This window comes from Zootoca vivipara, chromosome 4 (genome assembly GCF_963506605.1).
Source record: "Zootoca vivipara chromosome 4, rZooViv1.1, whole genome shotgun sequence".
Classification (NCBI taxonomy): domain Eukaryota; kingdom Metazoa; phylum Chordata; class Lepidosauria; order Squamata; family Lacertidae; genus Zootoca; species Zootoca vivipara.
Window position 1 is genome coordinate 11438862 of NC_083279.1, and position 15188 is coordinate 11454049.

General features: G+C 49.2%; 1 protein-coding gene across 1 annotated transcript; it reads left to right on the forward strand.

The window, feature by feature from the left end:
- Window positions 1–242: 242 nt before the first annotated feature.
- SOX21 (SRY-box transcription factor 21) lies at window positions 243–4087 on the forward strand. The gene has a single exon (XM_035116213.2). It carries the CDS (start codon window positions 1507–1509, stop codon window positions 2362–2364), a length of 858 nt encoding a protein of 285 aa, XP_034972104.1. The 5' UTR covers window positions 243–1506; the 3' UTR covers window positions 2365–4087.
- The last annotated feature ends 11101 nt before the right edge of the window (window positions 4088–15188 follow it).

The following is a 15188-nucleotide window of genomic DNA, read 5'->3' on the forward strand; positions in this document are numbered from 1 at the left end:
TGCTTGCCCTAGCTGGGGTGGGGGGGGGCGGAGAAGGAAAGGAGAGAGGGAAACACCCCACTCGCCCAGTCCCCGCCCCTCGAAGGCCTGCGGCGGCGTGAATGAGAGACGGAAACGCGCTCTCTTTAATCAATGGAACCCGGGGGAGGGAGGAGGGGGAGGAGCCGAGGGGGGCCGCCCATTCACTCGCCTGACACCCCGCCTCCTCCTCCTCCTCCCCCGCCTCATGCCCTCAGATACACACTCTGCCCATGCACCATATAGGCGAGTCTAATGCCTTCGCCAGCACACAGGGAGCAGAGCCTGCGTCTTGGAGGCAGCAAGAGGGGGCAGCTGGCACCCAGCGCTAGGGCTAGATACGGATATAAATACAGATACGGAGAAGACGCTTCTAATCTAAGGGCTTTGCGCCTGGATCGTCCATCGTCAACACCGGCCGCGTTTTAAGCTTTTGTTTTGTTTTGTTTTCCCTCTCCTCCCTCCTCCCTCAGCCGCCTTCCGGCTCCCACAGGCTCGCTCTAAACTTCAGCGGAGCGGGGCGGGCGGGAGGAGCGAGCGGGCAGAGGTGGAGCCGACGGGAACTTGCGGCAAGTTTGCTGCGAAAGCGGCGCGGCGGGAGAAAGGAGCCGCTCCGGAGAGCGCTTGGCCGCCGCAAGAAGCGCGATCCCTGGCCGGCCGCGTTGACGGCGCCCGTCGTCTTCCTACTGCGCCCTCGACGGCTGCGAGGAGCTGGTCGTGGCGAGCAGAGGAGGGGTGCTAGCAGCTGAGCAGCCCGGAGGGGAAAATCCAGCCCGGGATCCCGAGGGGAAGGTCGTCAACCTGTTCCAGGAAGAGACCGGCGAGCGAGGATGACGGCCGGAGAGGAAGCGCCTCACTCCCCGTCAACATAGAAGGAAAGTTGACGGAGAGAGACCGGCAGGCACAGGACAGCCTGGCTGAGGGTCTCTGCGGGAAGCGGACAGCTCCCGTTCCCCTCTCTCTCTCTGGCAAAGCAAATCGACTTTAGATTGGTGCATTGGACTTCAAAGAATAACACTCGTAACTAAGTTTTTTGGCCTGCTCGCACCGTCGGGTTTAAACTTTTCTCGGCGGCCAGTCATGCCGCCGGTGGCGACAGTCCGGGGCTCCTTTGCTGTCCTCCAGTTGGCTGTCAAATGCCCCCATTCCCGCCAAGAGTAAACGCCAGTCGGACTTGGGTGTTGCAGGGAGCGCTTTGCACCTACTCGAGCTAAGGAGTGGGCCATTGGAGGGCGGGGGGCGTCGGGGAACAGGACCCGAGGAGCAGGAGGAGAACCGACGGCGCACCTATCCACCGCCAGTTATAGGCCGTGGCAGGGAGACTGCGGCGGGATTTTGCCGGAGCACGTTTCGGGGTTCGGAGAGAGGGGGCAGACTCCCCCGAATTTGGGCGTCCGGAGCGCAGAAGCCACCATTGATTTCCTGCGGGTGGCTCGCAGCGACGGGCTGGGCGCTGCCGCCGCCGCTGCCGCCGCTGCCGCCGCGGGCATGGCCAAACCGGTGGACCACGTCAAGCGGCCCATGAACGCCTTCATGGTGTGGTCGCGGGCGCAGCGACGCAAGATGGCTCAGGAGAACCCCAAGATGCACAACTCGGAGATCTCCAAGCGCCTGGGCGCCGAATGGAAGCTGCTGAGCGAGGCGGAGAAGCGGCCCTTCATCGACGAGGCCAAGCGCCTGCGGGCCATGCACATGAAGGAGCACCCCGATTACAAATACCGGCCGCGGCGAAAGCCCAAGACGCTGCTCAAGAAGGACAAGTTCGCTTTCCCCGTCGTGCCCTATGGCTTGTCCGACGCCGCCGAGCATCACGCGCACCATCTCGGCCACCACCACCCGGCCCTCAAGGCGGGCACTCTCCACGGCCACGAAGCCCTGCTGGCCAACCCGGAGAAGGCCGCCGCGGCCGCCGCAGCTGCGGCCGCACGCGTCTTCTTCCCCCCGACGGCGGCCGCGGCTGCGGCGGCTGCTGCAGCGGCCGCTGCCGGCAGCCCTTACTCTCTGCTCGACCTGGGCTCGAAGATGGCAGCAGAAATCTCCTCGTCGGCGTCTGGAGGCTCGGGCGGAGGAGGTGCGGCGTCGGGGCTGTCCTACGCCTCATCGCTGGCTTACCCGACGGCTGGCGGCGCTTTCCACGCGGCGGCGGCTGCTGCTGCTGCGGCGGCGGCCAGCGGCGGCCACACTCACTCGCACCCGTCCCCGGGTAACCCGGGCTACATGATCCCCTGCAACTGCAGCGCCTGGCCCAGCCCGGGGCTCCAGCCCCCTCTGGCCTACATCCTCCTGCCGGGCATGGGCAAGCCCCAGCTGGACCCCTACCCCGCGGCCTATGCGGCGGCACTATGACATCCTGCCCCCCACGTTGGACCCCTGTATAGAGGAAGCCCGTGGGGCACCTGGGGGCTGGACTCCGACCCCGGACTCTAGCCGACGGAACCCTCTTCTTCCCAGCCTGCTGCTGCTGTTGCTACCGCCGCCGCGGTACCCTCCGGCCATCTGCTCTACGGGGCCACCGACTGGGGTGTCTGGACGAGAACATTTCGCCTCTCCATCCGTCTTGTCGCCTCCCTCGCCGCCGTCCATTTCTTCAACCAGTTGCCTTCCCTTCCTTCCCCACTCCAGAATCTGCTCGCCCTGCTAATCTCCTCGGGTTTCCTCGACGGATTTGTTGGAGGGTGATGGGTGGAGAGAGAGGAGAGAGGTCGGGCGCCTCCTTGCCGGGCATCCCGGTGGAGACGCTTCGGGTAGTCCGTTGCCTTTTCTCCTCGACGTCTCATGGGATTGCCCTTTTCTTTTCTCTCTCCTTAACCTTTCCTCCCCACAAATCCTACATTCTTTCTTTCTTTCTCTCTTTCTCTCTTTCTTTCTCTCTCTCTCTCTCTTTCTCCACACCCCCGCTAAATCCAGCCCTGTCCATAGTAGGTCCAGAAAAACGGGCCCAAAGCCATCAGCCTTGACTCCATGCTGAACCAAGTGGACGAGGCATGCACAGCTAACCACCCCGCGAAATAATCAGAGTTTGATACCTCGCTTTATGAGGAGGAGATCGGGTCACTAAAAGGAGAATCAGTATGCACTATCGCTGTTGATTCCCTCCTAGCTCCCCTCCCTTCGCCCTTTCCCCTTTTAATGTATACAGCAAAGTTCCCCATGACAACTTTTGTAATTCTGGAGAAGGGACCTGTAAATGTCTACATGAGCGTGGGAACTTTAGGTTAGGTGTAAGACTGCTTCGCTGTATTATCTGAGTCACTTTTTTAAAAAATGAGATATATATATATATGTTGGCTGTGATCCTAAGCACACAGTACCGTGGTAATGGGTCTCGTTGCAATCAATGGGGCTTGTTTCCAAGCAAAACTGTGCAGGAGCTCGAGTGCCATAAATAGACAGCGCCAACCACAGCAAAACAACACCGAGGCGAATTGCAAGAGACTGCGAAATCCCTTTTCGGGGGGGGGGTTCGGAGTTCAAACTAAAAATAAAAATCAGACTTCTTGTCTGAGAGATAATTCTATACTTTCTGTGATGTTGGCGTATCCCAAACTGCTGTGTGTCGAGCGAAGACGTTTGAAATCCCCTCCCTTTCGGACACCTTCTCACGGCAATACCTGGAGTGCTTCCGTGCGATTTGGCCCTCCTGGGGAGGTGGGGGAAGGGAGAAAATATTCTTATTATTCTTTTAAATAAAAGCATACAGGATTCAGTTGCAGGAAATGATTTTGGAGGGCGGGGGAAGTCATTCTGAGCAATCTCTTCCATCATGACCATTTTCGTTTACTTTTGTAATGTGTATATTTGGATTAATGTTTGTGAATCAAGTTGGCTAACCTGTATTTAGTTTCCTTTCCTTTTGTTTTTCGCTTTCTGTAATATAAGGTTTTTGGAGGGGGGGTAAGTTTTTAAGTATTGGTTTTAACATTTGACGTGTATAAATGAGTTTGCTGGTGTGTTCTAATTTAAAATTAGACGTCTAAGCTATATCTGTACATTTAGAATCCGACTTATCACTCTGTTCATTTTGGAACAATGAGTTTAAATAAAAGCCTGAAGCAGGGGAAAGAGAAAATACTCTATTTCTTGTTGAGTTACTTACAAGATTTTAATCTCAATTGCCCTTACCTGCCTAGGCCAGGTGAAGTGTAAGGTATCCTCCAAAGACTTTCTTTGTTTCGCTTTTGAATAGATTGACTAGGAAATCTAAATCAGACCATTGTAAGGTAGAACTAAACCCTGATTTATCACATTTGAAATCGTGAATAGGAAAGTAGGGTTCCCCCCCCCTTTTTTTTAAAAATCCAAGTAGCTCTATTATGTGGGGGATGGGTGGGTGAAGAAAAAGAAACAGCATTCATTTGTTGGTTGGATAAGATACACAGGGAACCCTGAACCGGTTTCCGTGTAGTGTTTTCAGTGTAGAAAGTTGTTTGCCTGCTCTGTCTTCCCACTACAAAGCGTTTCTCTGCTTCAAATCTCTGCAATTTGCTAAAACTATCCTTGGGATATTTCTTATATTGCACACCTTGAGGTCATCACCTGGCGCTAAGGACATGCCGTCCGGGCCTGTTTGTTTTCAGTCTGAAGCAAATAATTAAAAGCAGAGCAAATGGGGAGCCACCCCGGTTAAATAAGCTCTTTTAAGGACCATTGATTTCAGTGGCCAACGTTTGCATGCAGCCCTGCTAAAAATCAGCGGGCACTTTAACGCTGCACCCCTAAAAACAAAAAACAAAAAAAACCTTTAAAATTTTATCCAGGTAAGCACATATCAGATCGGTGTGCCCAAGCTGCAGTTCTTGGCAACCTGGACTTGGAAGTGTTTCTCGCTCCGGTTACTTTCGAGAATCCATCCTCAGGGCTGGCGTGGCAACTTGGTTTTCATTGAGCTGGTTTCTTAATTTGTCGAGGAGAGAAAGGAGGATGGAGAAAAGCTCATTGTGCAAGCCTAAAAGGGAGGGGGGGCTACTACTTCACCCGACGGAAGGGGAATCGACTAGAAATAAAGCCCCCTTCAATCAATTTCAGCTTCCAAATGTGTTTTATTAGCCTGGAGGAGTTAGCTCCCTGTTCCAAGGCTGGGCCCAACATTTGCTTAGAAAGGGATTTCTCCTTACAACTCCCCTCCTCGCTGGATGAAATTTAGTTTTCTTGTGCAACATCCCCTCCTCGCTGGACGAAATTTCCAGCGCCATTCTTGGCACGGTTGCTTGGAGGCAAGTCCCGTGGAAAAAGCAAGCGGTCTCTTGCTCCCAAGCAAATGTGCACCGGCGTGCACACGTGCGTGCGATTGCTTCCTAAGCGCGTCTTTTACTTGGAAAGAGCTTCAGTGGGACAATCTCAACCGAGTATGCAGAGGACTGGAGCCTTAATTTTCGAAATAAAATGTGTGTTCATTTTGCGGGGTGTTGTTGGTCGGTGGGATTCTGCCTGGAAGATGGGAAACACGTCGGAGCAAGGATGTCTTTCCTGGCCTGGCACTGCTCATTAAAGCGATCTTCCTTTGTCGCCACTCCAGCTGTCCCCCCCCCCCAAATATCCTAAGTGAATTCATATGGTTAGGAGCGATTATGCAAAACTAACTCGGACTGTCCAGGGGTAATTAGCCCTGACACGGTTAATTAAATCCCTTTCAGGGCTCGCCATCCTCCACCCCCTCCTTTTGTGGCAGCCCATCATTGCTTCACATGGAACTTCCTGCTGCTCTCTAGAAATCCCAGCCCTAAATCTTCCCTGACCCCCCTCTCTGTTCTGTGGACTCTCCTTGGTCTCGAGCACCCGGGAGGCACCGCTGGCTTCTTCTTAGGCGCCACAGGGCCTTATTTGTTAATTCCTAAGGCCCGTCGAGGGGGTGTTCACCAACCGAGAACTTTAAAGGGTGGCTCCCCCTCCTCTCCAACCCAGAAACCCCTTTGCAATGCACGTCCGCCTTGGACAAGAACGCAGAACAAGGGGGCAGAAATTGCTCCAGATTAATCAACCTGCTCCAAGATTAATCAATCTTGTCCACTTTTACTGAGATGTAAATCGATTGGCAGGACTGACCGAAGCCCTAAAGGATCCACCATCCTCTAGTAATAGTAATAATGCACGTTGTGATCTTGTGATATGCCACCGTGGTAAACTTTCGACCAACTTTGCCACCTGAAGCGTCTTAGAAAGGAATAAACAGAAGGGTGAATCGTTTGTTTTCCCCGATAAACGGGATTGTACGTGGAAATAATAAGTCCCACCAACAAGCTCATTACTAAGGCAGCCTTACTACTAAGTAAATGGTTTTAGTTTTAAATTCCGACGATTTCTTCGCATTCCGCTGGGACAGGGACCTGGCAGTCAACCGTTTTTGCCCAAGGATCGGTGGCTTTTGCAAGATCAGAATTTCGGATTTCCCCTTGCAAAGTTCAAACGTGCAAAAGAGGAAGCGAACTGGCCCAGGGCTGGCGCAGACAGAGATCAAGCTCTGGTCCTGTTCTTCACCCAAGGGCGGGGGTGATCCCAACCACCACCGCCTAGCAATTAATTTGCAACAACGTTGTCCACGGTCTACAAGTATTTGAATAAATACTTGAAGCAACCATCTCTTAATTGCAGTCTGGGTTAAACAGAGACCGATGAAAGTATGGAATGGGTGTGCGTGTGTTTTTATAAAATGGGCAACTTGTTTCCTAATGGCCCCGTCCCTTTCCTTACTCCCATACCTCCCGCCCCACGCCGTGGAAGGGAACCCAGATTTCTCCCTTGCAGGTCACTTCCGAAGGAGGCCGAAGATTCCTGGAAAGAATGTAGAGGAGGCGAAGATTCCACCAGAGAACGGCAAGAGCGCCAACATTCCACCAGAGAACACCGGAGAGCTCAAGATTCCACCAGCGTACCTTCGACGACAGGAGAGACGGAGCGGCGGCGCGACCGTCGGGGAGGACAACACTTCAGACCTGGAGATCTGGAGCCCCCCAGATGGGACGGAGGAGGCAACGGCCTCTTGGAGGGGGACCCGGGACGGCGCGCAGCACTTTTGCCCGGAATTAAGACGACACCGCCAGTCCCTCGAGCACCAATTGCTCCCCCCCCGGGCCACTCACTGCTTTAGAAAGTTTCCTAATCTTCCCCTCGCCCCTATCCGCCCCCCACCCTCCCCTTCCCTTTCTCTCCTCCCTCCCGGTATCCCTCAAAGGTCACCACTTCCCTTTTCAAAGACTGATATTATTAATTCGCGGACAATTTCCCTCTCCTCCGCAAGATCCTTTTCCTCTTTCCTCCCTCTTATTTCCCCCACCCACCCTCCTCTCTCACACACACAAGGGAAATGGGGGCAGGGAGAGAAAGGACCAAATCGAGAAACGCTCTCTCTCTCTCCCCCTTTCTCCTCTTTTTTTGTTCTGCAGTGGGAGCGTTTAGACTGTCGAGGGGTTTTTTTGTGCCAGAACAAAACCAGGGGTTGGGAGGTTCTGTGAGGGTGTTGTTTGTTGAAGTGGAGCTAAGAGAAAGCGGCGGCTTTCTCCTCTTTGTGAAGAAACCAATCAGTGGTATTTGGAAAACTGTTAGCATTGTGCATTTCTTCTGTGCCCATTGTGAAGCAGTTCTTTTCACAAGGCTTCTTCTTCTTCTCTTCTTTTCTTTCTTTTTCTTCTTCTCGGGCTTTTCTTCTTCTTCTTCTCTCTCTCTCTTTTTTTAGCCGATCCAGCTGGCCAGACTGAATAGCGGTGCAATTGTGTACACGCTTTGTCCCTCCGGCCCTTCAAGTAGCCCCCTTTGAATAGACTAAGTTGACACTGCATGACAGAGAAACAACATAATAAAAAATACATGAGCCCCTGAATGGGAACAGGCGCATAAATAAATAAAATGGGTGACCAAAACTGGATAAACTGAATGACAAAACGGTGAAAGGGGAACAAAAAGATATTTAACACGCTAGATTAGCATTAGAATGCCATCGACAAGACTGAACAATTGATGAATAGGGTTACCGGCGAAGAAAGAAAGAAACTAAATGCCCTTTGAATAGATTTTTTTTTTTTGCGTGTGTGTGTTTGTGTGTGTCGAGGGCACTGAATAGAATATGCTTCTTGCAAGACTGAATGAGAAAAGGTAAAAATGAAGCTATGCAAATTGGGGGAGAAGATGGGCGTGCGTGTGTATACGCGGTTATACATTTGGTATGCACACGCATATAAGTACATATGCATGTGCGCGCGTATATGTTTGAGAGATGCGCATCTACGCATGCATACGCATATCCATGCACGCGCACACACTGCACTGGCAGATGCTTACAGCAAGCCGAATTGCTGAATATAGATAGCCATATGCGGGGCATAATGCAAACATACATGCTAGCTGGGAATATGTACATATTTATGTGCATATTTATATATCACACGCACTTTATTTTTAATTGAATGGGTTTTTCCAATTTTGTGTGTGTGTGTGTGTGTGTGTGTGTGTGTGTGTGTGTGTGTGTGTGAGGACCTTGTAATTTAGGACTTATAAGGTATCGCAGCAATATCCGCGCTTCTTTGCATAGTCTCGGGACGGGAATCAAATAACTGGATTGATCGTATCCATTTCCCGAGGCCTAACTCCTTGACGAAGGAGCGGATCTCCACGTACCCATCACTAATCTTTCCCAGACAGGTTAAGTTCTCGCGAACTGACCTCAAATCCCGCCAGGTCCTGAAATTCAGCGAGCGAACCCTGGAGGTTGCTGCTGCTGCCTGCGCGCAAATCACATCTTAGCTCTCTTGTTATTTATTTCGTTTCTCCGAAGTGTCGCGTTTGTGGGAAGGATGGTCTTCCGGGCATGCCGCCGCTTGGGAATGTGAAGTGGTGAGGGGAAAGTTACAGGAACTTTTTTCGGGAGATGTAGCTACGGAGAATTAGGGCACAACCCCCAAAAGTTTGCAAAGAGTTTTTGCAGTCTTTTTGTGGGGTGCTGAGGAACAAATCAGCCTATGATCCCGGCTAGCTCCCGGCTAGAAACTGCAGACACACATATTGGAGCGGGAAAGCCTTTCCGTCGCCTTCTTTGGTCCATGGAAATGAACAGAAAACGTCCTTCGGGCATCGTTCCTTGCTTGGCTCTCTTTGTGGTCTGAGCAATATAGGGCTGACCCGCGTCAGGATGATGCATATGGATGGCGTGCTTTCTCGTGTTTGCTGGAAGGGGGTCGGGAACTGGATCTTAGGGCCTTTTCGCTCCCTCCCATGCTGCGATACCTCCCAGTTCTGCTCCCTCCTGAGGAACCAGATACTGTTTGTTTCTTGTTTCGCTTTTAAAAGCAGTTTCCTTCTTTATAGCCCCGGTAAAGCTGAAGTTTACCTAAATGTTCCTCGACATGTCTCTTTGAGAGCCTGCTGTTCACACCCGCTTTCTGACGTTTTGAAAACTCGCCTGGTTTCCAGCATACAAGAGCGCACCTTTTCTAATGCGAACAGGTGCGTGATGCGCGCCTTGCGTGCAGCGAGCGGGAACGACCCGTTTTAAACGGGCGTGAGTCTGTTTCGATTTTGCACCGCTGTTGCAGGCGGGAGCCGCTCCTGCCTTGAACCTGGACGTAAGGAAGCCTCCTCCATATATGCCGCGTTTCTCTGGGGGAGGAGACCCCTCTCTTTGTGGCCTCTAAAAGGGGGGGGGCGGAGGCGGGGGAGGAAAGTGATGTATAAACCTAGTCCGATTAAGTCGCACTGAATCACAAATAAACCGAAGTGGAATCGGATTGCAACAGGCATCCATTCCCTAGCCCACCCCCAATAAGTTAATTCGGTGAAAGACGATCACAGGTCGGAGTATGTTTTCTGCACTTAAATCCACCCCCTGGCTGTATGCTTTAAAACCTTCGTTAAGTATAATGTCATATCATAGACGCACACACGTGTAATTCCATAGGGATTCCTTTTTATTTTTCTTCTCGTATGCACATTTCGTCCTTCGAAAGAACAACCCCCCCCCCAATTCATTGAAACTTTCGCATCTACAGACCCAGGGGATTTGCCGGTTCCCTCTGAATACAAGGTTATCCTCTATCGCGCGCGCGCGCACCGAAAGTGACACTTGTTTGAGAAAATTGGCGTCGAGGGTGGCACGTACAAACACAGTCGCCCCGCTTTCCCCTCTTGGAGTTTCCTCCTTGCGCCTGGCTCTTTCTTTCTTTCCATTTGGAAGAGAGGAGAGCCCTGGGTTGTCAGGGAGCCTTTGAAGAATCCTTAACAACAGCCTGAGTTAGCTGTGGGCAGAGCAATGTACATAATTTCTTTCCTCCGCCGCCGCCCCCCCTCCCCGGAAGCCCGGAGGATGCAAGTTGACTTTCGCTGGTTTCAGAAAGAAAAACTCTGCTTCCTGATCTCGATTTGCTTTCCTTCCAACCGCACCCCCCTCTCCAGCTCACCTCGCCAGTCCTGAGACTTCTTAGGTGAGTGAAAGGAATGAAGCAGTCATTGTAAACACCTCGTTGCTTTTTCTGAATGTGCTTATTATCATATTAGCAGAGGAGTAAGAGACACATGGCGCATTACTCATCCAGCGCCTCTAGGCAAAGAATTCTCCTATTGAGATCAACCAGTATAACCAGATTTCTTATGGGAAATTACAGAAGGCAGCTTTAAACGCTTCTCCCGGAAAGAGATTGCCAGTCCCCTTTCTCTCTCTCTCTCCCCACCATCAGCTACAAGCAAAAAAAGTAATTAGCTATTTACAGCTCAAGACTTGGAATTCAGCAAAGAGAAGAAGTGGGAGAGAGAGATGGAAATCACTTGGAGCACTCCAGAGGAGAGGGGCGAGGAGTGGCGGGCAGTGATTGGGATCCTGGCCACACTGAATTGAGAACAAGTTCTGTAGAACTCAGTGGAACTTGCTCTGGTGTAAACACGCAAAGGGTCATGCTGTGCATATTGCTATGGATGGCATAACGTACAGGAATTTTTTTAAAAAAATATTGCCATGTCAGGAAAGTGATAGGAATAATGCTGGCCTTTTGAAAAGGTATGATCAAAGGAGCAGGAGGAGATCTCTGTCCTCTTAGCACCTCCCAAATTCCTAAATTCCTTCATGGATCCCCCCCCCCGTGTGGGCACCAGAGATTCTTACATGTGTAGATCATAGATTACGTCCTGGTTCACACATGCATGCATATTACCTGATTACTCTACAGTTGATTACTGTATAATTTGGGCTGGGTCACACCCACGTTATTTGTCATTTGATGAATGTGAAATTTACAACCTGTCAGTGTGTAATTGGGCCACCACAGATATAATGGTACAGATAGCACCTCACACTACCTCAAATGCAAAAGCCGACTTTCCAAAGGAGTCAGGTCACATGTTTAGCTGCCGGTCATGCATGAGGCAGTCCTTGATGCTGACTGCATCAAAAACACTGGTGTTCCTGTCTTGTTTTATAGGCAATGGGAGACTACATCAAAGTTTTCCATCTCTGTATCTGTAATGGCCCATTCACACATGCAAGTTATCATGATGCTAAGTGACTGGCAGGTATTGTACTGTATATCAAGGAGCCCTGTAAACTGTGTGCATATTGTTTCCCATAAAAATGAATGCCAATTGCTTCTGCAAATGTTGGGAAGCTGCAATGGGTTCTGGCCGCTCAGTTGCACAGAGGTTTCCTACATGCTATACAGCCTCCATGCCATAATCATAAACCTATTGCAATATCTCCATGTAGGAGTTCGGTACCATCAGCTTTCCACATACTGCATTGCCATCTCTTTCTCTCCTTTTAATACTTATCATGAAGGGAGAAATGTCTCAAAACAATTATAGTACTGTACATCATTATGGTGTCTATATAGTAGAAAATTCATTACAGTAATCCTCCAGAGGAGACCAAACTTAAGATGCACACACACTGTACTATTAAAGCACATTCAAAGCACATTTCCCCCTCAAAAATTATGGGAGCTACAATTCCCAGCAACCCTTGACAAACTGTAGCGCACAGAGTTTTTGAAGGGGTGGGGTGGGGTAATGTGTTTCAGATGTTCTTTAAATATATAATGTGTGTGGTGCCTTGGAAATAAAGACGATAATAATCAAATAATGATAATGCAAGAGTGTGTTTTTCAGTGTGTGACCAGAAAGCCATGGTTTACTTTTTCCCAACACTGTGCCCCATTTTCCAGTCCATTTATGCTGTTCCATGGAATTTAATGGGAGCCTGTTTGCAAAAATCAAGCCTGTTCCCAGCTGTGCATAGTTCCATCCCAAGTTCTGCTTCTTGGTCTTTCTGGACTGTGGTGGAATCTTTATACCCAGGTCTTGTATGTTGAGGTTATCTTAAGACCCATCAGGTTTAAGGGGGGGGAGGAGGATAAAGCATGCCATCCCTTTTATCTATCCACATTTACCACCCCTAATCAAGACTGTCCCATCCCAAGCCTGAAACACACAGAATTAGAAGCAAACTATCACAGTGCATCTGACTCTGCAGGAGTGATGGCTTAGTGGTGGAACAAAAGGTAGGTTAGAATCTGCTGATAGAAGGAATTATGAAAAGAAGATCTCTGGTAGACCTCTGGGTAATTTGCAGCACATCAGCAAGTGCTTCTGTTCTGATTCTCAACTATTTTACAATGCCAATCACATCCCTACTTTTTGTATCTACATTCCACTACTGAAAGGTAATGAAAAAAGGTAATGAGGAGTGGATGTGTTTGAAAGGACTGTGAGCTCCATTCAGTTCTGGTACTGCTCAGAGGCACACTATTCTATAACTCTAATTTTAGATGTGACTCTGTTTGGTAGAAGATCTTGGGGTTCTAGTAAAACACCAAGTAGATCTGGCAAGTCTGCCCACCTCTGTGGTACACTGCATGGCTTGGCGGCAGGAGGTCCAGATGGGGATCCATTCATGATATCGCCAGTTTAAAGGATCTTGGGTAGCATCACTGGGTAAAGACCTCTGCCTGGAGATCCTGGTGAGCATAGAATCATAGAGTTGGAAGAGACCACAAGGGCCATCCAGTCCAACCCCCTGCCAAGCAGGAAACACCATCAAAGCATTCTTGACATATGGCTGTCAAGCCTCTGCTTAAAGACCTCCAAAGAAGGAGACTCCACCACACTTCTTGGCAGCAAATTCCACTGTCGAACAGCTCTTACTGTAGCAGGTGCTACCCAGAGCAGGCAGCACATTGGACCAATTGCGCAAGACAGCTTTGTGTGTTAGAATGGTTGGAGGCCATTTCTATGTTAATAGGATTCTCTATATACTAACCAACAATTGCATCCCCCTCTCCAAATGCAGCAAACAACTGAAAGGAGATTATAGCCTCAACACAGCGCAGAGTTGGGTGCCCTTAAGCCTATTGAAACCAAAGGATTCTAAGTGGATGTAATTCTGTATTGGATTGTGGCCTGCATATTCTGCACCTCCTTCCAAGAAGTCTCTTGTTAAGGTAGCTGGCTGCATGATAAATGTTGCTGAAATGTTTTGTCCCTTCCCGTAAGTTCCTGCCCAATATGTACATTCACCCCAGGAGGCAACCCCCTGTGAGCCAGAGAAGACAATTGAGAAGGAGTAAGAAGAAAAGGAAATGAAGTGGAAGCTTCCAGTGGGAAAAATTGCCCACCTTTCCCTGGTTCCCGCATGCTTTTGGTTGGTACCAAGACTGTGAAGAGTCCCTGGAAGTAAGCCCCCTCATTGCTATTTTCTCTCACGTTTATCAAATGCATAATAGGTAAAGCAAGCTTTATACTGGGCGTGACTCTTTCCCACCCTCTTCAGTGGAGGTTTCCACCTGCTGGGGAGAGCTTTGGGCTCCAGGGATAACAAGATGAAAGGGACAGAGCTGGCATCTGGCTGCTGATTGGACGACAGGGCACACTGTTTGTTCTGTATGACCAGACAGCTTTTTGGAAAAAGCGAAACAACAGCAGAAGCAGCATTTGAACCCTCTTATCAGCTTTGCACATTTGCAACATCAGAAACAACCGGGAAAGCCCAGCTCTCTGTATCTTTAAGCAACAACAACAACAACAACAACACAGGGTCAGTAGAAGATTGTAGCGAAGAGGAGGCCACAGACAGAAGTGCTAGCTCTTAAAGGAATTTTCAGGAGTGCCAGTGATTTTTGATCAAGCTATTCCCTTGGAAATGTTCCTACATGCTCTCTTGAATTGAAATTTCCTTCGGCTGCCAGTAATGAAATGTGAGAAATTACTATCAATTACTAGGCAAGGGGAATGTAAGGGAAACTTTGGGAGGGGAGGGGGGAAAAAGAAAGGAGAGAGCCAAATAATTGTCAGGTTACATAATCCAGTATTCCTCCATGATTCTAACAAAGTAAACCCATGAAAATTGTGTCAGTTTTCTCACTGAACTAGGTATATGCAAGATCAGATTTTTAGATTCTATGTTAATTTGTCTAGAACAAATGTTAAACTCCATTCTCTGGTTTGGTCTTGACAACTAATACAATTAATAAGAAATATAGAGAACATTAAACAAACCACCCTGCAATGTGGACTGTGTTGTTGTTTTTTGCACATCACTCACTACAGATTATCTACACTTAAAACAGCTTTAATTACCATTTTGTTCAGAGTAGCTAAAGAATTGCAAAAGGCTGGGTATTCCCTGAACTTTCCCAGTGCGTATTTGTGGGACTCTTCTCTTAATCCCCTGTTGAGCTTATTTATTCCAGGAATACTCCTCATAGTCACCATAACTGATTAGAATGACTGGTCTATACGTTAAGACTTAAAATTTAAGTGCTCCTTGGAGGACTGAAAAAGTCATCTTTATTTTATCATTTCTAATTCTCAGGGGGGGAAAAAGAATGTTCAGGGAAAACTACTTCATACAATCACATGAATGTCTACCTGGGAGCATTGTACGCACTAGGACTTACTTCTGAGTAACATGCAGAGAACTGGGGCACATGTCCAAGGTGCATAACTAGTGTCTTCTTCTATACAGTGGTACCGGTACCTCTACTTACAAATTTAATGTGTTCCGAACACACATTTGTAAGTCGAAAAAAAATTGTAAGTCGAATCCCATAGGAATGCATTGGGAGAAAAAATTCGTAAGTAGAAGCAGCCCTATCTAAAAATTCGTAAGTAGAAAAAATCCTATCTGAACAGCATCCAAGATGGCGGACGGAGCTCCATTCGTAAGTAGAAACATTCGTAAGTAGAGTTATTCGTAAGTAGAG

Excerpts from the sequence above, each read along its gene's own strand:
- SOX21 (XM_035116213.2), top strand. The coding sequence starts at position 1,507 with ATGGCCAAACCGGTGGACCACGTCAAGCGGCCCATGAACGCCTTCATG.